Below are 27,556 nucleotides of genomic sequence, written 5' to 3' on the forward strand. Positions count from 1 at the left end.
TTGTCAGCAATATAAACTAGTTACAGAACAATGAGTTTCTGCCCATAAAAGGTCACATTGTACAAATAAAAAAGATTACTTTAAAACCTGGATTTTATTGCTAATTTAATCTGTTCATATTCTACGTCTATTCATTATAACAGCAGCTCACATGTTTACATCTCCATTCATTTCTAACAAATCTATGCAGAATTTAAATGCACAAATTTGCATAAATTGTACAAAACGCAATCTGATATCATCTCAGTCTGGACATTTTTGATTTAATGCAGATGCCATAAAAACAAGGTTTATGCTCCAGTTACAAATTAAAAAATACAAAAGACATAATACATCATTGGACAGTTTTGTCCAATGCTCCGTTCTTAAACGTTTTTATTTTAAGAGGACTCAAAGACAAACGACACGCTCGTCCTTTCAGACGTACTTGTACACGGCTTTTTCCTGCAGCGTCTGAATCTCTAACTTCACCGGACATTTATAGAAGTGGGACAGCAGCGACTCGGAATATCCGATGAAAAAGTAAAACTTCTGAGGCGGCATCTTCTGGAGCATCAGCGCGCACACGACGAGCACGTTTCCACGGCGCTTGATCACCACCTCGTTGGCCAGGCAACCGTGGAAGGTCCCGAACATGAACTTCCGGATGAAGACGTCCTCCACGGTCCGCTCCGCCGCACCCTGCTCTCCCTTCAGGTTACCTGCCAGAGCCAAATATACCAGATCAGCAAAAAGAAAAAGTGCTATATTGTGCTAAGCTAACGCCATAAAGAGCCAAGTATGGATGGAAGAAACTCTTTTTTTTTTTTTTTGCTCCTACTGAAACTGTTTATATTTGGTGGCTTACCATAAATCTTTACCTGCAACAAATTAAAGCGTGTATATGTATGAAAATTAAAAATGACATGCAAATATTTTAAAAAGCTGCTAGTCTTTGATTGTTTGCTAATAACTGAAAATTGAGATTATCAACACCTTGTATAGATTTATTTATTAAACTATCTAAAATAGAAGTTTTACAGTTTACATTTGTTTTATAGCTCCTTTAATCTGGAAACAGTTGCTGCTAGTTGCCTCTAGAGGGCAGAGGATTTTGTCAAATGAGATTTGCTCACAGTCCACATGGTCTGCTGTAAATAAATGAGAGTTTATGACTCCAATAATTAATATCTGTTTGCAGGGGGTCACTGGGAGCTATTTTTTAATCTGTCATATTTCATATAAGTCAACCATCTCGACAGGACCAGAAACAAAATAAATGATATCAAAGTTTTCATGAGATAAAACAAGATCAAATCAAATCATGTATGAGATATTTGCTCATTTTATGGCTATTTATCTCCATAAATGCTGAAAACAAATAACTATCAAGACCATACACTGATAAAATATAATTTTATAACCTGGAAACTAAATGGAAGGAGGAAGAGACCTAATTGTAATGTGAGATTTGAAAATGGGAATTGAATTGGCTAAAAGATGCCATTTCAGAAATATAATGTGGCAGAACTGATGTTAATATGCATCTCAGTATGTTTAGTTGGTGGATTTGTGCTGTGTAGCAGAGTTTGGCCTTTCTTCGGTCGTGCTTACTGGCGTGCTGGGACAGCCATCCTTTGCGGTGAGCGATCTGATGAGGATGAAGCGCTTGCTCGTACGTCAGCGGCTTGTCTCCTTTGCCAATTCGGATCCGAGCCGCTCGGTTCTACGAAACGACGGGAGAGGGAGACGAGACGGGAAAACAGCAAATGTTTAAAGAGTTATATCAGCACAACCTCCTTTAGTGGACACGCCTTAGTCACAACCGATGAGAAAAACAAGAAACGACCGTGTACCGAATTGTAGGTAACATAACCCAGTTGGGTTTTTAACAAAAGCATTTCACTACGACTGCAGAAAATTGTGTAATTTTTTTTTTTAAAAACAAACAGAACAAAAGAGTTATGAGATCTTTCAACAGCTTAAAAGGAACCTAAAGCAACAGGATGGATGTTTACCTTGCAGCACATCGCTGTGGCATGGAAGCTCCTGCTTTCAAAGGAATTGTGCAGCGCACTAGATCGGGCCAAAGCAGTCTGACAAAAATGGAAGAACATCATGAAGACCAAACCAAAGTCCAAGATGAGTCTAGACTGATTAGATGATGTTTGTAGGAAGTTTCAGGAAACAAAATCACATTCAGAGTAGGCAACAAATAAGTTCCACTCTTTATATTTATTTATTTTTGTAATTACATCATCCAGACAAGCTAAAGACTTGTCTATATAATATAATATAACATAATATAATATAATATAATATAATGGTCTTAGTTTAAAACAAACTGTAAGGGAAGTTTTTAACCACAAAGAAAATTATTTACTTATATAATATACTAAATTGGATAACTGACATGATTAGCGATTTTACAGTGATTATTATTATTAGGAATATTTACTTTACAGAAACATACGGATTTATTTAATTATTTGTTCATTCATTTGCTATTTTATTTTTTTATTTCAATGGTTAAGGACAGAAAAAAAATACATCCTTTTTTCTATTTCGGAAAAAAAAGATGCACTCAAAAGCTAAAGACGTTTTCAACAATAAAGTTATAAAGCTCTTGTAACACTGAGTTTAGGTGAGCACACATTAAACAGACTAAAAGGTAATTATCAACAGAAATAATGTTTAAATATTCCAAACATTTCACTTTCAATCATTTTCTTACCAGCAGCCTCGCGCTCCCTGTGAAACTCAAGGACGCCGCCATGTTTCCCTCTCGTTAAAATGTGAACACAGCGTCAACTAAAGGGACATAAATGATTTCATCACTCCGGAACAGTTACTAAGATATGGTGGAATCGGTTTATGGACGCTGCGATTATTACAGCTTGTGAAAGATTCCCTAAATATCCAATCTTGCTGAAAGCTGCATTGCCAATCTGGAGCTGGAACTGGAACTCAAGCGGTGGTTATAGGTTTCCACCGGACCCAAGATAGCGTGTAACAACCGGAAATTCAAAAAATAAAGCAGGTTAAAAACTGTTACCAAAGTATACATTTTTAGTAGCAGTAAAATAAAACAAAAAGAAATATAATTTAGGAGGTTCAAAAGTTTGTGTCAAAAATATGTTTTGCTATTGATAAAAATAAAATAAACACAGAAAGATATGTCTGTTGGACTATTCATTTTACTGTTTGTTGTTACTATGTTGATTTTGTTGTTTCCATTTATACTAAACGTAAGAAATTGGTCTTACCAACTGCATTTGAACTGCACTGAACAAGTAATCAATTTAATTGTTTTTAAATACACGTTTGTCCAATTGTGGTATTAACTTAATTTTAAATTCACTCAATCCATAGTCATTCGGGAAAGTATCAAAATTAGTGCCTCAAGTTTACCTACATAGGGCAAAAACGCATCATCATATTTATGAGTCAACTACAGAAAATATTAACTACTTATAAATATTATTAATTTAAGTAAGTGAGCAAAAATAAATACGATTTTTTTTGGGAATGTGTTTAGTTGTGCCCCATCATAGAAAAGCGTTATTTCTTAGGTAGAGTTAAAAAACTACAATATAAAAATAAAATAACATGAAACTAAAGTATTGTTCTTAGCACACTTATCGATCCAATACTAATACCGACTTGTTATTGATGTTTTCAATATTTTGCATCGATCTGCCCACCTCTACAGATTAGACTTGCTGCTTTTCACACAACTTATTTAAGATATATCAGCTGTAGCTGCCCTTGATCCAACTGTCTTCAGTCAAACATACAGTCTCAGTGAGGAAAAACGAAGAAAATGTCCACATCCTGGCAGCAATCGTTCTCGCATCTCATAGAGAATAATGGACTTTTATTTTGAAACCCAATAACCGGAACAAGGTGTATTGTTCTGGAAAGAGGAAAACATTCGTAAAGAGAGCTCAACTCGTCTCGCTTATTCTCAAACTTCTGTGTCCTGACGGTGTTTGGCTGTCGGACTGAATAGTCCTCAGGTTTGTTGACAGACGGAATCATTAGACGGTGGGATGGCGTCGCCGCTGGAGATGACAGAGATGTACGACAACGCTCTGCTGGGGATCCTCCAGCACGTTGGGAACATCCAGGACTTTCTGCAGATCTACTTTGGCTTTTTGTACCGAAAGACGGACTTTTACCGGCTGCTGTCTGGTCCTAACGACAGGATGGGCTTCCCCCCAGGAGCAGCGGAGAAGATGGTGCTCAAGGTAAATTTTAGTTGGATTACACAGGCGTCATGGCAACAACTACCTGGGAAACTGTCATTTAATCTGGATTTCACGCCTTTGAACCCAAAGTACATCCTGTAATAAAAAAAAGCATTGATTGTGAAAATGTGCAAATAATTTACGTTTTAGACAAGTTAATAAGGAAGAAACATTACATCAACATTAATGAATAATAATTATAGGTAAATGTTTATTTATTTAAACTGTACTTACAGGCCGAGTCAGTCCTTGAACTTGAATTTATTTTTTTTACACTTCGTGATTTTACATCTTTCTTCTGCTGAAATTCCGCTCAGTTTCAGTCCAAATCTCGCTTCACAGACATGTTGGAATTTCTCCCATTCACCTGGATTTCTCCGGTAGAATTTCTACCTGACCAATCAGTGAACAGAAGGAGAAGTAGCGAACGACGACTAAGATTTTCTGCGCTGCTTTAGAATTGTAGTCTGCCTGTAATTTTAGCAATGGCAGCAGAGGGAGTGAAGGAAGCCATTCAGTCCATGTTGGCCACCCTTCTAAATATGAACAACTTGTTCACTTTTCTCTGTTCGCAGCACAGACAATTAAGATTTTATGCAATAGACTAATAAAAAGTGGTGGATAATTGTGAAGTGAAAGGATTAAACATATACATCTATATCTATCTCTCATTTCCAAACACTTTCTGCTGACAGTGTATCACTGACTCTGCGTTTTGCAGAAGCTTCGTCACTATTTCTACTTTTAATCAGGCCATATGCTCTGATTTTTCATCCTCTCCAGACATTTGGGTTGTTTGAGAAGCTGGCCGAACACGACAGAGAGCGAGGGCTGAGCGAGCAGCGACAGAGGGAGGCGAGCTCGCGTGCTCCCCCTGCTGCCCAGGAGGTGGAGGTGTCCTCTGAGCTCTGCCAGGCCACCGAGGAGAAGAGCGGCGCGGAGCCGTCGCGGACTGAGAGCGCTTCCTCTGACGCGGGCCAAGTTCCCGCTCCTGCAGCCTCTGAAGATTCTGGGAGATCGCAAGCTGCTAGCAGCGGACCAGGAGGTGAGGAAGGACAGGCAGCGGCTAACCGTACAGCAGCAGCAGCAGCAGAAGGAGACAGGTGAGTGCCCCACCATGTTCCGGCTCTGGGGTTCCCAAACTTTTCCATGCCATGGCTCCATAAAGACCTTTCAAGCCGTTTGAAAAACCCACAGACAATGCTACAAAATATGTAAAGTTGCACAGCAGAATGACAGAAATGGTAAAATATTTATTTTTCTATAAATATTAAAAAGATAATAATTTACTAATGCGACTGGTGAATATGTTTTGTAATCTCACTTTCTGCAACATGGCCAAATAAACTCTAAAGGAATGTTAAAGCTAAATCTCCTAACAGAGCTTGGCTTTTTAAAATTGTCTTACGCTGCCCTCAAGTGGTAGCAACATGCTATAAGAGATAAAAATGTCTTTTGAGGAAAAATGAATTTTAAAGGCGGACAAAATGTGTTCAAAGGTTCGAAACAGGGCCGGCCCAAGCCTCCATGGGGCCCTAAGCGATATGTGGGGGCCCTCTAGTTCTGCTAACAATGTGGACTGGCTGCAATCAGCAGTCTGATCATTAGATCATTCACACACCTGCTATAAACTTATTACATCTCTGGCAGAGCTGTTTACACTGCCAGAGATGTAAACAGCACTGTTTACATCTCTGTGCTGTTTAATAACATACATTTATTGGCCAATTGATTTATCGACTGGTTAATTTCTGGACGCTGATTGCCTTAATTTTGGTGGATCGTGATTGGCTGATACTTACATGTGAAGCCCATCTTATCCCCTGATCCAGGGGTGTCAAAGTCAAATGGACGGAGGGCCAAATAAAAAATGTAGCTACAAGCCGAGGGCCGGACTGATCGAATGTTCATTGAAATTTTTTTAAATGACGCATATAGTCTAGTGAACCTAATTTAACCTACTGAAAACCTAACAAATATATTCCAATATGATCAGATAAATAAAGCAATATTTTCTTATGGCTCTGTCAGTAATCTTTAATTTTCAACAGACACAACTGAAATATTTTTAAAATATAATTGGATTGAAATACAATAAAATAAAGTGCAAAATCTATTAATCAAAAACAGCACTTTCATCAAGGAGAAGTAACATGCAGTGAAAACAAATATTAAACTTTAACTTTTAAACTTGAACTGAGTAAAAACTCTAAATATGTGATTGCACAGTAATGTTCACTTGTTTGAGGTTGAGGGTGACACTTGGTGGTGTCCCATCTTTTCCACAAGTTCATCAATGTTCGGGGTAAGGTTCTGAGCTGAGGAAATCCTCAGAATTGAGTGAAGGTGTTCAGCAGTAAGTTGACTTCTGTGTGATGTTTTGTTCAGGTTCATCAAAGAAAACAGTTGTTCACACAGGTATGTGCTGCCAAACATAGACAACGTTTGAGCAGCCTGGATGCGCAGCTACACGTGTCGCCGGCGACACATCTAAATTTGCAGTACCGTAATTCCGCCACACGTAGCGCTAAGTGGAAAAGTTCCAACGGTTTCTGAAAGGGGAGACGTTGCACTTTCCAGCAAGTATCGGGTTAATACTGTAACTTCGCAGCTGCAGCTGCAGAGAGTGTAATTAATCCGGGGGGCACTCCTTTAATAGATGGTATATTTCGGCAATAACTTGGTGGATATTGAAAGTTCTGGTTGTTATGGATACATGGGTAAGTACATCATCTCACAGAACATTTAAAGAACTACTTACAGTTCAAATAAGGAAGGTATTTTTTTTTTTCAGACGGGGTGCCGGCTTACTGCGGTCTGCGGGCCGGTTCTAATAATAAATCAAGATCATTCCAGGGGCCGTAAAAAACCTTCTCGCGGGCCGGATGTGGCCCGCGGGCCTTGACTCTGACATATGTGCCCTGATCTGATCTTCGTCAGCAAAGGTTTATAAATCAGCCTCTGTCCTCTTCTGCTCTACAGTGAGAGGTTTGACTGACAGACTGACCCACCAGGTCAAGTCTGAACGTTTACAGTTAACAATATTCAATATTATTACTTAAAAAAAAAAAAAATCAGCTCCACTGAGGGGCCCTAAGCTGTTGCTTAGTTTGCTTATGCCTTGGGCCGGCCCTGGTTCGAAGGTAACGTTTGAAATAAAGTGAAGCAAAGTTATTTCGGGTGAATCATTTGAAAATGACTTCTGCCTATCCTATGTTTGCATTTTAAATAAGTAAAACAATTTTTTAAATCCTTTTTTTTGTGATTATTTTGTTTCAGACCTCAGAATGAGTTCCAGTCCGACCCGGACAGTTACAACGGAGCCGTGCGGGAAAACTACAGCTGGTCCCAGGACTACACCGACGTGGAGGTCCGTGTGTTCGTCCCCAAGACGGTGGTGAAGGGCAGACAGGTGAGCTGGGTGTTCATTCCACCTCCTGACATGTCTGGACTCTTCCGTCGTCATGGCGCTGACCGCTTCCCACTACCATCCCTCAGGTCAGCGTAAGCCTGCAGAGCGGCGGCCTGCGAGTGAGCGTGAAGGACGGAGCGGAGGAGAGAACGCTGATGGAGGGAGAGTTCACGCACAAGATCAACACCGAAGAGACTCTGTGGAGTTTGGAGCCTGGGAAGTGCGTGCTGGTGAGTGTGGCGTTCACAAGAGTCTGACGCCGCTGCACGTTAGTGCCCAGGCTAACCGGCAGGTGTACCGCCGCCGCAGCTTTCTCTCAACAAGACGTCCGAGGTCTGGTGGAACGCGGTGCTGAAAGGCGAAAAGGAGATCGACATCAACCAGATCAACCGCGAGCGCTCCATGGCAACGGTCGACGAGGAAGAGCACGCCGTTCTGGACAGGCTGACGTTCGACTATCACCAGAAGCAGCAGGGGAAACCGCAGAGTCACGAAATGGTGAGGAGCATCAACACATGTTGTAATAGCAGCCGCGTATCCGTTAACCATCGCCTTGTGCAAATTGAAATTACTCAAACAAATTTCCTAAATGGTAATGCGCCAATTAAAAAAAAACCTCATGTTTTATTTATTAAAAACATTTTGCGCTGGAATGGTGTTTTTTTGGGGGGGCACATATCAAAATAAATGTATTTCATAAAACTGCAATGGAAACATTTTTTTCATATCACGTGAGTCACATGATCAACAGCTGATTTTACTACTGGTGAAAATGACAAAGGAGACGACAGGAAGTAGCAGGAGGATGATGGCTTGTTTTTGTTTGTGTTGGACAATGTGCAGCTGCCTCCAGCAGAGCTCTCAGCACCACAGTTCATAGAGACGTTGTGTGTCATTGTAACATGTTGAATCCATAACTCCTTTGTAAAATCACCGTCAACAATCTCCCCAAAACGCTGCACGCTCCCAACTAGACGGGGTTTGTCGCTCCAAAGCCTGAATAAGACGCCGATTGGCTGATAGATGACGATTACTAGCATCATGGCTGAGTCACAAATAAATCTGATTTCACTGAAGCTGCCGGGATTTTTAATGACGTAAATGTTCGGAAAAAAGTGTTTCTGTTGCAGTTTTGCAAAATGCACCAATTTCGATTTAACCTCGTCTTAGTGGAAATACTTTTGATCAAACTTCTTTTTTTTTTCCGATTCATGCAATTTTATAGTCCATTGAAGAGCAGCTAAACACATCAACACTAAGGTTGAACAGATGAAGCGGATCTCGACCTCAACTCTGTCTAAAACCGAGTCACGAAGTGATTTTCAACTCATCAGGTGTTCAGGGTAACGTCTGCTTGTCTTTTGGCTCCTAGAAAGTGCATGAGATGCTGAAGAAGGGCTGGGACGCAGAGGGCTCACCTTTCAGGGGCCAGGAGTTCGACCCGTCCATGTTTGACATCCCGCCCAGCGCCGTGCAGTTCTGAGAGGCGGCTCGGGCCGGGCCAAAGACCAACCGACTCACTTTTATCTGCAGGACGCATGGCAGGACGGTCAGACGGCGGACATACATGATCATCAAATAAGAAGGGTGGAAGGAGAATAATGACAGAGGCGCGTCCTGATGGCAAACACCAGGTTGATGTTTTATCAGAGTGAACGGTTTTCTTTGTTCGATTATTATTTATTGAGATCCGTTGTGCCTATTTCTTTTGTTTTCTGGTTTGATTTTGTGGAACCAGCTCCCCCTGTTGGTAAACATCTGTACAACAGGTTTCCTGCTAAAGTCTCAACCAAAGTTTCGGGAGATTCAACCCAGTCCTGCTGCAAATATCTGTTTTTATCAGTGGAACCAATGCTGGAAAATGTCATGGAGATAAAAGGGTTTTTTTTCTTCACCAATTCATCAATTTCTGTCTAATTTTAAAAGTCAAAGAAAGACAAAGAGCTGCCAACAACATTACACTGACAGACATTTGAGCAAAGGGGCGACCTGATGGGATGATTGTTTGGTTTAGTGCTTTTCAAATGATTTGTTGAATAAAAACATGTTAAATATAAAAAAAAAACCTTAAATCTTGACTTTTTTCTTTTTAGTTTTCAATTTTAAAAAAACAGAGAAGTTCCCAGAGGTCACCAAAGATCAGCCCTCTGCACTAAGGGGCGCCTCAGTGGAGCTGATTTTGTTTTGGTAATAATTTCTGTCATTATAATATCAAAAACGCACAATTTCACCATGAAGTGATTTGTTTTTACAATAATATATATTTGATAATGTATGTAGAAGTTATTATTTTATAGATAAAAATTAAAAAAAACTAAATTGCTCTTGGGGGCCCCCTGGTGGTCGCGGTAGGTACCGCACGCTTCGCCGGTAACATGAGCTGCAGATATTTGAGCAAAGGGGCGACCTTTGCAGAGCATCCAAACGTCCAAAGCTCCGGTCAGAAGTTAAGTTAGCAAAACAATGTCTACATAAAGGACTTATCCTTCAGGGAGGGAGAAAAGAGGAAGAATAGATAAAAGCCAAGATAAAGTTTGTTTTAATGTGCCTTTTTGATTTGTAAAGCTGCTAATAGAAAATAATCTTGATAGCGACCTGGAACGGTCCAGTTCAACAGCCAAACATTTATGCTACATCATTTGTATTTATGTGAAACTGAGTTTAAACTTTACATGAGTTGATTCTCATGGTTGGCTCTGGATATTTCTGAGGTATTTTGGCTTCAAAACGATAAAGTTTGATAACAATAATTAAAACTTCTCAATCTTTGACATTGTCCAGCAAAATGTTTTTACGTCAGGCTACATGGATGAGCTGCTCTATGCTTTAGTTGAGGATTTGCTGTTTGCTGCTGATTATAATCATTTTGTGGCTAAAACAAACATTATTTTTATATCAACTTCTAAATTATGTGAAACTTCTGTGAAAATCATTTGAAAGCTCAGAATCAGTCCAGTACCGGTACCGGTCCACATTCTCAGGGAGAAAGACTCACCTGGTATAAATTACATTTTTAGCCATTGGAGTAACGCTTAAGAGAAATTAATTTAATCATAGAATGTCGGCTGCACCGGTTGTAGTTTTCTGGCCAATCCCCAAATCTTTAAAAAGCCTGACCTGCCGATTTTGATTTTGGCTGATAAATTGTAAACGTTCAGACTTGACCTGGTGGGTCAGTCTGTCAGTCAAACCTCTCACTGCAGAGCAGAAGAGGACAGAGGCTGATTTATAAACTTTTGCTGACGAAGATCAGATTAGAAGATAAGATGGACTTCACATGTAAGTATCAGCAGATCACGATCCCCCAAAATTAAGGAAAAGAAATCAACTGGTCAATAAATGTATCTTATTATACATGTATAAAATGTAAACAGAGATGCAATAAGTTTATAGCAGGTGTGTGAATGAACTAATGATCGAACTGCTGATTGCAGCCAGTCCACATTGTTAGCAGAACTATGGGGCCCCAAAACCACATTTCACTTAGGGCCCCATGGAGGCTTGGGCCGGCCCTGCCTGAAAACTTTCACTAATAGATTTGAATTTAGAGTGAAGGCCAACTTCAAACTTCTCCCAGGTGCTGAAAAGCAGGAGCTTCTTAAAGCTGGCTATATATTAAAGAGACAGATACCAATTTGCGATTTTTGATAAAGCATTTTCATATCAACCGAATATAACAACAACAGTTGTTTGTGCTGTGAAATGGCACCTCGTGCCCGGAAAATACATAACACTGTCTTGTCCTCTTCAAAGTGACATAATGAAGCAAAAGGTTCCTGGAGAACCTGAAAGGTTCTCTGGTGAACTCTGACGGGTTTTCCTCGCTGAAACCTAAAAAGACATCCCCTGCATCAGCCTCGCTGCAATGACGCGAAATCACCATCATCTAGAGAGTTCTGGAGTTCAGCCCCTGATCTATCAGATGAAACCAGATCAGCTCCTAACACCCTCCTCCTCTCCTCCTCCGTGGTTTCCACGCGTTCCCCTCGTGTTTTCACTTTCTTTCCTCCCTCTCCGGAGGATCACGTCATGTACTGAGCGTCTCCTCCCGGTATTTAAAGCGTCCGCGCTGCTGCTCGCCTTTGCGGAGCGGAGAGAGCCGGGAACCTCGGGAGCGCACCGGGCTGCAGCTCAACCACTCAGCCGTCCGGAGCGCCGCGGTGGGCGGAGACTGAAGCCCCCTCCACCCACCCACCCACCAAAAAAAAAAAAAAAAAAGGTCCGCAGCCACAGCATTTTGGGACTCCCCTCCCTCACACTCACACTTACAAACACACGCCCACGCACACACACCCCTTCACACACACACACACACACAAGCATCCAGTCCGTCCGAGGAGCAAGGCATCATGGCCACCACCACTTGTACGCGCTTTACAGATGAGTACCAGCTCTACGAGGAGCTCGGCAAGTAAGTCCGCGTTCGGGTCGTTGTGTGTGTCCTGCATGCCCGCCTGCATGACCCCGTCCTGGGCGCGGACGCGGCGTGAGGGATGGAGGTCTGGAGACTCCCCCTCCACCTCCTCCACCTCCCGCTAATCTGCAGGGAATGTTCTCCAGAATGTTCTAAAAAGCTCCTTTTTTTTTTTTTTTTGCCTTTGGACTTCTTTAAAGCGCAGAATAAATTCAAGGAGAGTCGTCAAATGTGCCCGAAGAAGCAAGAATCACTCCTGGGCATCCCCTCTTCCTCCTCCTCCTCTTCCTCTTCAGCTCCCCATGCCCAGAGGCTAATTAGGGACAAACAGGCCTGTTATAGAAGGGGGGCGGGGGGGTGTTCATGTGTTGGAAGTCAAAGAGCGATGCTGCTGCTGTAATGATGGTTTTATTTAATAAAAAATTTATTTTTTTTTTGGCACATGTGTCTGCAGACTAAACGAGAGAGTCTGAAGAGAGCGATGGGTGCCTCAGTGGGCAGATGAGAAGTGGACTCAGTGTCTCTGTCAGGCTGTGCGTGGGTAGAGAGGATCTCTGCAATGTCTGCCTCACAGGAACATTTATTCCACAGCAGGAACAAACACAGAGAGAGAGAAGGAAGGAAGTTGAGATCTCCGTTTTATTAAACCCTAAATGATTAGTTTAGCAGTTCTTTGTTTATGGTGGCCGTGTACAGTCACACGACGAGAGATAAGCTGGAAACAAAAGGATCTGCAGGAGAGGCTGGAGCTGCTCCAGATCCTCGTTGCCACTTTGCTTGTGTATGATTTTATTAAGGACTTCCGCTCTGACACGGTGAATCTCTCTCTGGGACTTTACTTTTTATTTTTTCACTCCAAAACTTTTCCTCATTTTGTCATATTTCAGTCCCAAACTCCAAATGTATTATATATCTGGATTTTAAATGGCAAACTAGCACAGAGCTGTTGGTGGGCGATACGGACTCGGAAGTTTTATCGTGATGTTTTTTGCGGTTTTATTGCGATAAGGATAAAAGTGATGATTTATTGTAACTTTCTTAGGTGACTGCATGGCACAGCCATTGTATATGACAAACGGTAGAGAAAATAGTAAAACTGGTCATTTTTGACAATGACATCATGACATCGTTAATTGTAATTTATAATGACAACAGCGAATGTGAAATTTATCACGATAAATAATAAACGATGCAATATGATACGGCAAATTCCCACCTCTACTCTGAGCGTAATTGTGAAAATTGTGAAGTGGGATGTTGTTGCGCAACACCCCCCCCCCCTTCTTTCTGTCTCTACTCTCTCACTCTCGTACTTCCTCTTCTGAGAGGGTAGATGTGCTACCAGCTCTCCGTCTAACGGGTTAATTGAGTTTCCTAAATCTGCTGGGATTTACCCTGTCCAGAACATTTTGAACATATTGATTTTCTTGACAGGGAGGAAATAGATAGATTAGTTTTTCACCTTTAAAAATTTTTTTTATACCAAAAATAAAAAATTAAATCTGAAAAGTGTGGTGTGCATTTGTATTCCAACCCTCTGAGTCAATACTCAGCAGTATTTTGGCAGTGTGACTCTATGAGAGTTGACATGTTTGTTCATTCTACTTACTGGAATAGATCAGGCTCTGTCAGACTAGAGGGTGTCTGTAAATTGGACTTAGCTCTGGACTTTGACTGGGCCATGCTTGGATCTAAACAGGAGCTTCATGGGGCTGGTTGTGTATTGTCTGTCTATATTCCCGTCAACCAACTGGCTTTCCTGGCTCTGCTGAAGGGAAACGTCCCCACAGAATCATGCTGCCACCACCTCCTGTTTTCCTCTTATGGTTAGGAAGCAAAAAATGATGCTGTAGTCAATGTTTTACTGTATTTGTTCTTTTTAACTCAAGGAAAATAAAATGTTTCCTAAAATGAAAATAAAAACAACCTATAAAATGAAAGCATCAATGTTAGACGTACAAATAGCTGATTTCACAGATTAATTTATTCACTGCAACTTCACATCAAATTAATAGTTTTTGTTTTTTAGCTTATGATTTTTTGCTGTCACAATTTTACTGTTTATCAGCGTTAAAAGGACGTTATTTTACAGTGTGTCTTGAATTAAAGTTTGACATTTTTTTACTGCCACCTCTGTTCATCCTCTTATCACCACAAGGTGATACATTACAACAAGATGATGGGTGGAAAAAAATAGAATTTTGAAAACCATGTAAGGAAAACATAAATTTCTCTAGAATGTTTGAAGTCTTTTATTTAGTTGTTGTGGATTTCTGCACCATCTGCAAAATGCACAAACACAGAGGCAGCATGTCAGAGATGCTTCAAATGCATAATTTAGTCCTGTCATCATCTGGGTTCACATTTGATGATGAAGATGAATATTGTAATATGTCACTTATTAATAATCACACAGGCACCTTTTAAATTTCCGGTAAAAAAACTCGGAAATTTCTGACGTTTGAAACTCAGAAAATTCAGTGTTTTTTTGTTGTTTTTTTTAAATAGAAAATCTCTGAGATTTTTCTAGCAAACTTTTGACTTTTCAAACTCAGAAATTTCAGAGGTTTTCTAATAGAAAATTCCTGAGATTTTCTTTTTGGGCAGAAATTCACTCATTCCTTCCTTTTTTTAAATGTTTTTTTTTTTTTAAATCAAGTATCAGAGCAGATTTACAGCTGAAGCACCGGAGCAGATCAGACTGGATCACTGCTTCTACCGCCATGTTTGATCCTGGAAAGCTTCCTGTAATATCCCGAACATGGCTGTTTTATACATCCAGAGGTTATAATAATAATAATAATTATTATTATATTTTTTCTTTTTGAAGTACACATTACCAACATTAACCATGCCCTAAGCCTTTAGGGAGGGTTTTGTGGCTGTGTAGAGTTTGAAGAAGAAATGTGATCAGGTTAGAGACCGGCTGCCCTCTGAGATGAACTAATCCAGGGTTTTGGCCCCAGACCCCGGGCCCTCCTGCTGCCTCCCATCCACCCTGTAGAAAACCCGCCACGCGGAGGCTCTGCTGCCTGTTTTCCACGCCGCCGTGGGAAGCCAGCGCCTGTCGTGCTTATACTCACCCGGTCTCCTCATAATGTATGCGGCGCTGGAGAGCCTGTAAGAGAGAGATGGGCTCCTGGGGGGGGAGTGTGAGTGTCTCATTGCGTAACAATGCTGAGGTGGGATAAAATTAGCTCGGGATGACAGAGGTGGTTATTTCCGTCGGTCTCTGCAGGATTCGGCGAACAAAGGTGATCCCGAGAGCTTGAGAGCGACGTTTACCCCCCCAGAACGGAGCTCCGGATGTCACTCAAAGTTATTTTGGTCACCATACATCAGACACATTGTGACCGCGAGGCTTGCTGCTGTTGCTTAGATACTACTTTTAGCAGATGTAAAATATCCGTACCTGACTTCAAAGTGGGATCATTAATATAATAGATGTGTCGCAGGCGGCTGCGATGATGTAACGGTAACATTTGTTCACAATTCAATCCACTTACTGAATCTGAACTTTGATTTGCATTCGATTCTATTTAAAGTCGACACAGAAAAAGTTCACAGCCTGAATCAGTTTTGGACTCAGTTCCTGCGGTCAGTTTTCCATCTGCGATCAAACACAGAGAATCTGATGCATTCAAAATTCAGATGTTCCAAAAAATGATCGCAGGGGGCAAAGCCCTTTAAATTTCTTCCAAATAATAAATAAATAAATAAAAATGAGGTCAATCAATCAATCAATAAATAACCCAACAAAAACCATGCAGACTTGACAATAGAATAAACTTATTTTAATCTGTATTTTTTTCTTATTTCCTGAAATTAGAAAAAAAAAAAAGACAGACATTTATTGGTAAGTCAATTGTTGCATATTGACCTTTCAACTTTTAGCAGCTAGCAATAGTCAAAGGCTTTTCTTTTACTGTCGACATGAAATTTGAGGAAGTCCTCTTAAACTAAAATAAAAAAACATTTTATGGCAATTCGATTACAGTAGAAATGGAATCAAATCACAGTAAAATTGTTACAGAATCAGAGTTTTATGACACATATAATGAGATCACAGTACAAACTGTAATTCAATTACAGATTACAGTAACCTGCTGGCAATCCTGCTGACAGTTTATAATTCACTATAAACTTTACATATATATTTATATATATATATATTTATATATATATATATAGCTGACTATGCTGATTCAAATGATCGCAGGTGGCTATGAATGTAATGCATAGTGAGCACTGCATTCTCACTATGCAAAAATCTAACTCTGAATCACTGTGTACAGTTTGGCCGTCACAGACAGAACAGGCTAAACCCACCAGGCTGTGGAGAGGTTCCTTCAGACGGAGCCGGACTTTCTGTTCAGGTGGATGTAAACATAAACATCTCTAAATACCAGTCAGAAACGGCCAAAAACCCTTCAAACGTCTGCTTTAAAGCCTCAAAATGAGGAGAGATTTTATTTTCCAATCTGCCTGTGAGCCCAAGCGTATTTAGAATATGTAAAAGATCAATTTTACCAGAAAATCTATGGGGGTGGGGGTGGGGGGTCTCCTGTGGATTAAAGATTTCCTTTGCAAATTCTTACAAAGGAAAACATTTTCAGTAACATCAGATCTTTACACCCATATTAATGCACAAATTGGTGCTTCCACACAGTATTAGTGGAAGTGTTTGCACTCTGTGCAGCCATGCTGTTAAAGATTTGTTCATTTCTATGTAGGTTCATGTTATTTTAAACAGATTGGTCTGTCCGTTCAATATCTAACAGTTTTTCAGTTGAAAAATTAAAAGTCACAGTAAAGGTGGAACAAGTAGTGAAATGGAAGAAAATAACTTTTGGGTTACAGGAGGTTTTGCATTTACGTTATTGTTTTAAATATATTTAAAACACAACCAAGATTGTTTCTTACTGAAGAACTACAACAGGACATCACATATCTACTTGAATGAACCAACACAACATGGCAGCATGTGTAGCATATGTCATGTGTTGATGTTCTTCTGGAGCTTCAGGAGGATCAGGTATCGTTCTGTAGCTACATGCTAACAAAAGAGCTAGTTAGCAACTGGCTAAAGTGAGCAGGAATTTAATTCTGCAGTACGAGTTAAATCTCTGAATGCGACTCTTTTCCCTTCTCCATATTCACGTAATACTTTGATTAACCCAGAGAGGATTTCATTCATCAAAGCTGGATTTTATTCAGGAAATGTAGCTCAGCTAGCAGCAGCAGACGTCTTTTGAAGCGAAACGAAACGGGTGGATTTAAAGATGAACAGGATTCCTCACATAATCTGAAGCAGGAAAGTGTAAAATGGGGTCAGGATTCTGTTGAGGAGATCAAAAGCTCGGAGCAATTTCCTCCTTTTCAGCACTTTTCTTGGCTTGCTAAGCAAAAAAAAAGAAAAAAAAAAAAGTGACTGCTATGTGACAGCTTAAGAAAGAACAGATTTAATAATGTGGATTTGAACTGTTTTAGTTTGTTTCGCTTTTAGTAGTCACCATCTGTCGTTGAGAAGCACAGTTTAAAAAATAAAATTCATTTTAAAGGGCGGACCTGCGAACCTTTAGTGGTTGAAGTTCTTACTGCTTCTGTTTCAAGTAATCAAACAGCATCCATCCATTCATCCATTGTCTATGAACGGATGAGTGGATGGAAGCCATGATGTATCGGGTTGTTTTTCATTACGGTAAAGTATTGTCGTGAAATAGTGACATAAACGAACAGAAACCAACTACAGTGTACCGCAACTCGTAGTTTATGGGTTATTGTTGTGATCAGCTTCTGTTGTGGCAGCAGATGCAGCACAGAACTGGAAGGGATGAGAGAAAGGTCAGCAATCTGTAACCCTGAATCATCTCATGACCAAACTGTTTCTGACATTCATGTTTTTTTTCTAAAAAATTAAACCCTTTTCTAGAAATAAGGCAGCTTTACATTCAAGGTTTTACTGCAGTCTGTTGTTTTTAGATTTTGTTGGCCTTTCTTTAGCAGTGGTCAGACAGGAATAGAAGGAGAAGGCGTGCAGTAAAGGTCATCAGGTCAGGACTCGAACCTGTGGAATGGAGTACTCCATACTGTACATGGAGTATGGAGGCCTGCACTCCATACTGTACTCCATGTACAGTAGAGGTGTACTCTAGGGGTAGACCTTTAGGTGACCCCTAGAGTGTGACTATAGGGGTCACACTTTACCCCTAAAGTTTATATTTAAAGCTGTGAATAACATCATCGTCTTCCTAAAAAATAAAAATAAAAATGACTTAGGCTATTATTTTAGGAAGGTGACAATATTCAAATCTTTGAATATCATTTGTGAATTGCAAATTTTGCACAATACTTTGACAGATATTGTCAGACACACTGGAAAGTTGAGTTGACCTAAAGTCCAAGGATTAGGAGGTTTGCGGTTCTTGCCTGATCTGAAGGAGAAAAATAAATCCCTTTTTGACGTCTGACTCTTGAGGAATCATCTTGACTCTGTGGTGAGACAGGTTGGGTTTTGTGATGGCTCTTTCTCTGATCAGTCGAAAACAAACGTCGTCACTTAGTGCTTGTCTAACCATCGGAGTTTTGCAGCTCTATAGACGCACAACCTTCACTTTGGTACTTTGAAAAGAAGCAGCACACAAAACAGTTCAGGCAGACTGTTCAACTACTTTCCCCTCCAAAAAAGTAAAAAAGTTACAACAAATCAACCATAAATGGCAGGGTTGTGAAAATCGCTCTTCTCTGTTTTTGGAGTGAGATGTGAGGGAACGCGTAAGCGTCAGAAAAAGTGACAGCTAGCGACTTTAGCTAAAATCTGGATTGGTCCAGCAAACCGAGGGACAGAGTAGGACTGGACTCCTGGATCAGGGGCGTGTTGACATCTTTCCTGTTGACGTCGCCCCCCGGGCCCAGCAGGTCAGCGTCTGACCGCTGAGACGGCCGTTTCCATGCTGACGCAGCTCCAGCGGCGGCTGACCCGTCTCCCCCTTCCTTTGTGCTGTTCTCTTGTCTCCCAGGGGGGCCTTCTCGGTGGTGCGACGCTGCGTCAAACTCTGCACAGGCCAAGAGTATGCCGCCAAGATCATCAACACCAAAAAGCTCTCTGCCAGAGGTGAGGAAAAGGAAAATCACGCGGCGACTGCGCAGGCGCAGCAGCGTCTCGTCAGTCTGCGTGTCCCGGATCCTCAAAGCTCCACATTAGAATATTCTAGCGAACTGTTTGTTTCCAGCACGTAAAGCCTCCACGTCTGTTCCACAGAAAACACATCAGCTTCATTTTTCATTTTAAAATGAAAAGCTTTAAGGTACATACACTGTTAAAAAAAAGAAAAGTAAATAAATAAATAAATAAATAAAGGTCGTTTTTACGGCCATGATTACCAGAGTTTTCCTATGAAAATCACAGATATTAAGTAAATAACTATTAAGAAAAACATGTGAATAAATTTACAGTGATTGAAATGGCAGCTGAATTACATTAAGGTTCAGTCTACAAAAATTAAATATTAATTTTGCATACGAGTTTTCTACATAAACAGATTAAGTGAAAAATGCATAATAAAAAAAGATAGGTTTTTTTAAAAAGTCATAGTCTTTCCAGTATTTGAATGTTATAGTAACAGAATTGTTTTGTTGTGACTTGTTTTGTTTTTTACCATGTGTCATTTTAACAGATACATTTGATTATATTCACATATTGTTTTCTGTAAAAACAACACACACATTTTGATTGACATTTTACAAAGGCTTACTGTGAATTAAACAAAACATTTCTGTTTTCCACTTTACAATATTTTTCTGTTGTTATTTTACATGGAGTCTACCTCTGAAGTACCGAGATTACAGAAAAGGAAGGATTTGGAGTGGCCTATTCAAAGCCTGGACTTAAATATGATTGAGATTATGCGGCCTGATCTCAAACATATTGTTCATGCATGAAAACGAAAAGAATACTTGGCCAAAATGTCCCTATTTCCAGTTGAAGCTAACGCTGGACGTTAGCCAAGGTTAGCTCAACCAGTGATTAGCTTTAGGAGGCCATTACTTTCTCACATAGGGGTTTGTTCGGGTTACCCTCCTCCCACCCCCCAAGAAATTAAATCTTGCAAAAATTATATTTTGTATTAAGTGATGATCCAGAACATTTAAGTGAGACAAACAAAAGCAAAACAAAAACAAAAAAACCCAAAAAACAACAGAAACTTGTTAGCGCTAGACATTTTTCACAGGGCTGCATGGCATGTAAGGCAAACAGTATCCGATTTTATCCACGTTTCTCTCCTCTTTCCTCACTTTTAAGATGTAATTCCATCACCGTCAGTCCAGCTGTGATGAAGCAGCATCTGCTTGTTCTTCTCCCGCTCACATAATGAGCGAGCGCCTCAGAGAACTTCTGAAAATAGCAGCAGTGGTGTTATTAACACTCAGAGCAGAGATTGAGCTGAAAGTCTGCATCATGACAACCTTTATTAAAAACATGACAGCTGCTCTCCGTTCTGCCCTCTGCTCTGGGAGGATGAAGTCCTTCACCGCTTCTCACATTGTGGCTGAAACAGCTGTGTGTGTGTGTGTGTGTGTGTGTGTAAGCTGCAGGGCAGGACCAGCTGTCACTCGGGTAAAAAACTGATTTTTTGGGGGGTAACTCGCCCTCACATCTCCTCAGGATTCTCTCCTCCTCACCTCTGCCTCGGTTTGTCATTTTACTTATGTTTGTTTTTCCATCTTTCTATTTCTCTTCTTTCTGCTTGTTTTCTGGTTTTATTCTTCTTCCTCGTCTTTCTTCGCTATCTGTCCTGTTCTTCGTTTCGTGTGTTGGGCTGTTTTCACTTCTGCTGTTTTCTTGGTTCCTTTTTTGTCCTTTCTGACCCCGTTCTGCTCTGTCTGTTATGTTTTTTCTTGTTTTATTTCCTCACTTCATTTCTGCCACTTTTTGCTTTCTAGTGTTCTCCTTTTCACTGCAAAAACATAAAATCTTACCAAGTATTGTTGGTCTACTTTCTAGTGCAGATATCTTAGTACACTTAAAATAAGATAACTCATAGGTAACTTTTTATCAAGAAGTAGAAGCTTGTTTTAAGTAAATTATTTCTTAATATTGCTTTAAAAATGACTAGTTCCTCTGGTAGATTATTTCACTTATAACAAGATGTTTTTCCCATGTTATAAGTGACAGAATCTGACTGTGGAACTTGTACATTTTCATCAATATTAAAGATTTATTCACTTAAACAAGCTGCTTTTTACTGCTGAAAAGTTACTTGTAAGTTAGTTTTGTCTGACTTTAAGTGTTCTAAGATATTTACACTAGAAAATAGACCAACAATCCTTGCTAAGTGTTTGTGTTTTTGCAGTGCAGTTGTAATTCCATCTGAAGTCAGCTGCATTCAGGAACTAATAAACATGAAAGTAATCATAAAATTTGGATAATATATGAAAACTTGATTCAATTCCCTGTCCTATTGCCTGTAGCTGTTTGAGTCACCTTGTGTTTTCTTTCTTAGTTTAGTTTATTAATTGATTTAAAACAGGGGCAAGGTGCAAAAAAACATTAATAAAAGATGCTTTGTGTCATATCTAGCTTAAGCCGAGCACGTACTTTAATAAAGCCGACTATTATCAAAAACGTACATTAAAAGTCCTTGTCCAGCCTGCAATCACTGTACAAAGTCATAAAATTACAACAATATAAACAACACTAAATACCAAACTTACTACCTGAAGCCATCATTACATTTAACCAGATCGGATCGGAGCAGTAAACCTCGGGCTGCTGTTAGCTTCTCATCCACTGTCTCTGTTCTGTTCTGTCCCATCAGACCACCAGAAGCTGGAGAGGGAGGCCAGGATCTGCAGATTGCTCAAACACCCCAACATCGGTGAGCCTTTCCAAATCCTGATCATTTAGAACCTACGCTCTTTTACCGATAAACGCCATTAACATTAAATGTGTCGAGTGAAAATCAAAACACAAACTATATCTGCTTCTTATGTCAAGGTTGCCTCCTAACTGAACAGGAGCAACTTTATGGAAAAATCATTTGAAGAAGACAAGGATCCGGTCCGAAGCTGTGCTTTAGTGTACCTTTACCTTTACTGTCGTTACCAAAAAGAAGCAACGAGTGACTCTTCCAATAATGAAGATCACTAATTTTGAATAAAAATGGAAAAAAACCCCAGCTAAAAATAAATGCAAATCTTTAACAGTTTTTCAGTTTATTTCTGCAATATCTGCATTGAACCAGTAATATATTTTTAGGTATGTTTTTATTGTCATAAGGTTAAGTATGTGCTTTTTTTTTAATGTTTCTTAAATCATTTCAAAGACTTCTTGCTAAATGTTATATTTATCTTCATTTTAAATCCTAAAATTAGAAATAAATTGCTGGTTGTTTAAAAATGATGACAGAAAACAATAAGTGGTAATTTTTTCAAAAAGTTGTGTGACATTTGTGAGTTTTATTTTAAGACTGCAGAACCCTGATCTGGGGTATCAGGATTTAATAATAATTAAAAAAAAGAATTAGGGTTGTACATTTGTATAAATGTATCTTTAGTCTGTATAAAATGACCTAACAGATTCCATTCTGTCCATGTTTATTAAAGAAACACAAAGCCAAGTGAAAGCTGACGTGAGACTTTTGGGAGGATCCAGCTCAGAAATCTTGCAGACAAATTGTTTGTCCGTCTCCATTTGAGTCGGGTTTTCAGACTGCAAGGAGCGCGGTTGCATAGTTGTGACAGAGTCGACACATTTGGGTTTTGCATGTGTCGATCTGCGACAACTTTCAGCAGATCGGCGTTTGATAGAAACAGGAAATGGACGTGGACGAGGAATTCTAAATATAAGGTCAAATAAATAAAGCATGACAACACTCGGAGCACAAAGCATAGAATTAGACTGATTAGATTTGCCCTTGTGGATTGGGAACATTGTCACCGATACCAGATCTAGGATTTTTTTTTCAATATCGGGTCCTTTGCAGATATTCATATCGTATCGGTGCGTCTCTAATTTCTAAAGAAGACAGACACGATGTGGGCTTCAGTTTAAGGATGATCTTGATGCCTCTGTTGCAGTTCGTCTCCATGACAGCATCTCAGAGGAAGGCTTCCACTACCTTATCTTTGACCTGTAAGTTTCTGAACCTGCTCCCTGCGTTGCTCTGCGCTGATTTTAGCCTTCCATGCGTTACTTTACATCCCCATCTCTGCATTCTTTCTCTCTTCATCCCCTTCATACTCCCCCTCTCCCATTACATAACCGCACACACCCGCCCTCCCCTCACTGCTTGCGGCTCCCGCTTAGCGCTGCTCACACTCTAACACACATACACACACACACACATATGCAGCCCCAACTCCCCCGCACTGGAGCTAGTCTCCATGGCAACACTGTCAGAGAGAATCCTGCAGCCGGGGTTTCCCCCTAATGAGGACATCCCCCTCCTATTCCTGTTGGTGTGTGTGTGCGTGTAGGGGTGTGTATGTGTGTGTGAATGAAACAAAAGTGTGTAATTTCTAACTCCATCCCTTCCGTCTCTCAGGGTGACAGGAGGGGAGTTGTTCGAGGACATCGTGGCTAGGGAGTACTACAGCGAAGCAGACGCCAGGTAACCCCCACCCCCCCACACACACACACCTCCGCTCCCTCTCCTCTGCAGCCTTCCCCTCCATGTGTCGCTCCTCCAGCCTCTGCAGTCCTCCAGCAGCCCGGAGAGTTTGCTCTCCTCTCGTTTAGGCAGAAAATGTTTGACACATTGCTCCTAGACGTCTGCCCCTCCTGTTTTTGGGCATTGCGCATTGTGATCTCTGATGGATCCCACCTCTGCACTGTTTTTTTTTTCTTTCTGTGAGCCAAATGGAGGTCGAAGGGAGCCCCCCCCCCAGAGTCAGAATTTACAGAGAGCACAACACACACACATACAAAAAAACAAAACAAAAAGTGCACACACGCCCACGCTGTAGGGCCTCAAAAAATCAATTTGAGCGAGGAGGCGGTTTGTGGAGGGGAGAAAGAATAGAAGGGGACAGTAGCGTTGAAAGGAAGAGAGAGGCAGGGATAATGAGAGATTTTAGCTGCTTTATTTTCAAAACTCCATAAATATGTCATCTTTCGCCTTCTTGTCACTCCTAGAACCTGTTGCCAAATTTTCTGGCTCGTTTTTGTTCATTCTAATGGAAAGGCGCATTTATTGAAAGGTAATGTAATTTTTAGAGTGGATTTGCTGGTTTTAAATTTACAGATCATACTTTACCCTGAATGAAATATTCTAACAGCAGAAGCATCCGTGTACAGTCAGGAACCAGAGTTATGGCATATGACAAAATGTTCCCGTCAGCCATATATTAGTTGCCTTCAGGTCACAAGGATAAGGAAACACTGACTTCCCCCTCCTCAGCCTCACTTTATTCTGGGGTGTTCCTTAATCAGAAGGAACACCCTTTACACGTGATATGGGATATGATCATACTGTAGCCCTTCAGGAGGTAGACTTAAATCAATTTGAGTGATTTAGGTCTAGTTAAATCACTAGAAGTTGAACTCGCAAGAATTTAAAGTCTTGCAAGTTCAAGACTGTTTAGTCAGTCAGCAGGGTCAAGACAATACAAAGTTCTAGGTCTGCCCCAGTGTCTCAGTCCAATGGGATGCACCTACCTAGAATACCTCCAAAGGAAGTCGCCCCAATGGCATCAGACACTTACTGACTCCTCTCAATACAGAGGAGCAGGAGCGTCTCATTTCATCAGTAAGACTGAATCATTGTCACCCTACAGAAGAAGCTAATTTCAGTGGCTAGTTTCCCAGATTGTACCTTTCAATCATGATCCATTTATCAGGACTATAGTTAGAATTTTGTGAAGGAAAAGCTTTGTTCCACTGCCTGCACTGTCTGCATGATGTACACTATAGTGTCTAATTGCTATTTTATCATGTTAGATCAACACCTGAGCTCAGGGGGCAACAGAAGGGCAAAAAATATACCTGAAGTACTTTTTGCTACTCCATACAGAATAAGCGCAGAGTCCTGTTTACTGCAGATAATACACCAACACATCATAAATATCATATGCAAACTCAATGGAATACCCTAAATGCAATGCACTGGTATCACTAGCATGGGTGAATGATCCTGGAATCTGTAGTTTTTTCTTAGCTCATCCATCCAAATCTTGTAGTTGAGCGGACACAAGCTTCTGACTAGAACTATTATAGATAGTTATTCCAATAGAACATCATGAATGTAAATTGGTCAGTCAGCAGAATGTTGATGCAAACAGATGAAGATTACTGCTTACTTTCTTTTAAAGGGCATTATTTCTGCATTTCATGTTCTTCCCATGTGTTACCCATGTTGCTTCCTTGATTCTATGTTAACTGTGTAAGTGTGAGCGTATGCAAGTCTGGATGTTTGTGTGTGGGAGTGTGAAGAACTTGCCTGTATTCCTGCCCAAAGTGTCTCACTGAATTTCTTTTCTGTGTTCCATCTGCATCCTGTTGAGCTCTCAGTCCACCCAAATTATATATTCCGTTCACTTAAATCCAAGAAAATCTTAGGTATTTGTTTTTGTCAAGAGGTTCTGTGACAAAAAGTTGAGCATGAGCAACTAGTGCCTTTTACAAGCTGGTGTATGTATGATGGCAATGATGTATGGTGCAGTATTAGGGCCAAAATTAAGACTATTGTGCACCCAGCTGTAGCAATGTCCTTAACACAAGATGATACATCCATTTTGAAGCCAGCTAATGATGTGATTAATGATGGGCTGACACCAGCAACTGACTGGCAAAGCAGAAGGAGACTATTCAGTTGCGTTAGCATTGGAGAGGCTAACGACTAACCTGCACAGGCTAGTCACCTAGCATGGATAAGCTAGTTGCAACCTAATATTTTGTAGGTATATTTTATGTTTATTTATTTAGCCTTGATGTCATGCTAGGTCACAGTCAATTCTGTCAAAAGATCACATCCCAACACATCTAATACATGTTGCTTACATGTATTAGATACATCTTGATAAAAGTTTTTTTTTTTTTTTAAGTGTCTTATCCAGTAATTGATCAGCATAAGCATGCTAGTCATTAGCGTTTGGAATAATAATGCCAGGCTACCCATGCTAACGGACAGAAGAGAGAGTAGGTTATCCAGTGGCTGATATGCTAGTCTATCATCCTAGTCATTAGGCTCTCCAATGCTAAAGTAATCAGTAGTTTGCTTCTTAGAGGTGTGGAATACACATGCAGCACATATTGGCATGAAAAACTGTAATGATAGCAAAACAGAACAAGTTTGAGTGCATGTTAAAGTCCTAGTTAAAGTGCAAAAAATTTTTAAAAGTAAATCAAAGCGAAACCTTTCTGAGGTACCGTTGAGGAACTACAATATTAAGATAAACTAACATTTCAACAGGGAGTTTGAAACTAAAGTATTGATCTTACCGTGGTGTTGTCGATCCAACACTGATATCGACCGACTCTATATCGGAGCCATCGATATTTTGCAACAAGCACATAGACAACACTGGCTTAATCTTAATCCTTTGACCTAATACCGTGCTGTCGAGTCCAAAACTTGGAACACGTACAAACAAGATTTGAATCCGCATTGGCTAACAAGATGACACTGTAGCATTGCTGTAGTCACTGAAGATGTAGAATAAGAGCTGAGATAAAGTAAATCAAGTTTAAACGTGACCTTTCACACACGTTTAACATTTTTCATCTAGTACTCTGAAATTGCCATTATTAGGTTCTTTATCGAAAACATATTGTCCCTGTTGGCCAAGTTGGGATTTAAGACATTGAGTTCTGGTCTGGTAGGAATTAGCTTTATTTGTGGCTCTAATCTAGCCAGCCATTAGCTCTAGCTTTTCTATGTCTGAACAACAAATATGCTAGAAGACAGTTCGTAGCCACTTCACAAAACATGAAGTCAACAACATCTGAACTATTCCTTTAGCACAAACTGCAGTCCTCCGTGAATCTATGACCGTTTCCAGTGCCTGTTGAGATGGTAAATATGCATACTAAATATGATTAACCCAATAAGAGAACATTTTCCACCTGGCAAATTCTGAAATGTTTACGTGTAATGTTAATATGAGACATAGCAAAGAGATTTTTTCTGCTGTGGGTTAGTCATACCAGATACAAATATGTGCCCCAAAATACTGTTTGTGAAATTGCTTAAATATGAAGCAATTTTTTTGTGTAGATACAAAACAAGAAAATCTGTTACTTTTAAATCCGACTAGCCAAACTATTTACATGGATGTTCCTTAGAAATAGCTCAGAAAATGTTTTGTATCCCTGGTTCATTTTGAACTAAAGGTCAACTGCCCAGAGACCAGAGTTCATTTTGATCATTCAGCTTTTGTGGCCTCATCCGAATTTTAATTTAATTCTTTCAGCTGTGCAAACATTCAGTTACCCCTGTCCCAAAGATGGTACAAGAACAGTTTTGTTGTTTTAAAAAAAAATACAACTAGGGATGTTCCCCT

General features: G+C 40.2%; 3 protein-coding genes across 7 annotated transcripts in view; 2 read left to right on the plus strand and 1 right to left on the minus strand.

Moving 5' to 3' along the window:
• Window positions 1–243: 243 nt before the first annotated feature.
• mrps24 (mitochondrial ribosomal protein S24) lies at window positions 244–2,983 on the minus strand. The gene is made up of 4 exons (XM_028025130.1): window positions 2,714–2,983; window positions 1,998–2,075; window positions 1,594–1,705; window positions 244–701 (listed from the first exon to the last, which is right to left on the minus strand). The coding sequence occupies exons 1-4, from the start codon at window positions 2,753–2,755 to the stop codon at window positions 418–420; spliced, it is 516 nt and encodes a 171-aa protein (XP_027880931.1). The 5' UTR covers window positions 2,756–2,983; the 3' UTR covers window positions 244–417.
• An 887-nt stretch (window positions 2,984–3,870) lies between these two features.
• On the plus strand, window positions 3,871–9,697 carry nudcd3 (NudC domain containing 3). The gene is made up of 6 exons (XM_028025129.1): window positions 3,871–4,229; window positions 5,013–5,332; window positions 7,509–7,641; window positions 7,728–7,871; window positions 7,951–8,139; window positions 9,014–9,697. The coding sequence occupies exons 1-6, from the start codon at window positions 4,032–4,034 to the stop codon at window positions 9,122–9,124; spliced, it is 1,095 nt and encodes a 364-aa protein (XP_027880930.1). The 5' UTR covers window positions 3,871–4,031; the 3' UTR covers window positions 9,125–9,697.
• Window positions 9,698–11,708: 2,011 nt separating this feature from the next.
• Window positions 11,709–27,556, plus strand: part of camk2b2 (calcium/calmodulin-dependent protein kinase (CaM kinase) II beta 2) — a 51,754-nt gene continuing 35,906 nt past the window's right edge. For 4 of the 5 annotated variants that reach the window (XM_028025501.1, XM_028025504.1, XM_028025503.1 and 1 more), the window contains exons 1-5: window positions 11,710–12,052; window positions 19,075–19,169; window positions 21,874–21,933; window positions 23,135–23,189; window positions 23,602–23,667. In XM_028025501.1, the coding sequence (XP_027881302.1) occupies window positions 11,991–12,052; window positions 19,075–19,169; window positions 21,874–21,933; window positions 23,135–23,189; window positions 23,602–23,667 (338 nt within the window). In that variant the 5' untranslated portion in view covers window positions 11,710–11,990. Of the gene's footprint in view, window positions 12,053–19,074; window positions 19,170–21,873; window positions 21,934–23,134; window positions 23,190–23,601; window positions 23,668–27,556 lie in introns of all 5 variants that reach the window. The other variant, XM_028025502.1, reaches the window with a different exon arrangement.

This window comes from Xiphophorus couchianus, chromosome 8 (assembly GCF_001444195.1).
Source record: "Xiphophorus couchianus chromosome 8, X_couchianus-1.0, whole genome shotgun sequence".
Taxonomy (NCBI): Eukaryota; Metazoa; Chordata; class Actinopteri; order Cyprinodontiformes; family Poeciliidae; genus Xiphophorus; species Xiphophorus couchianus.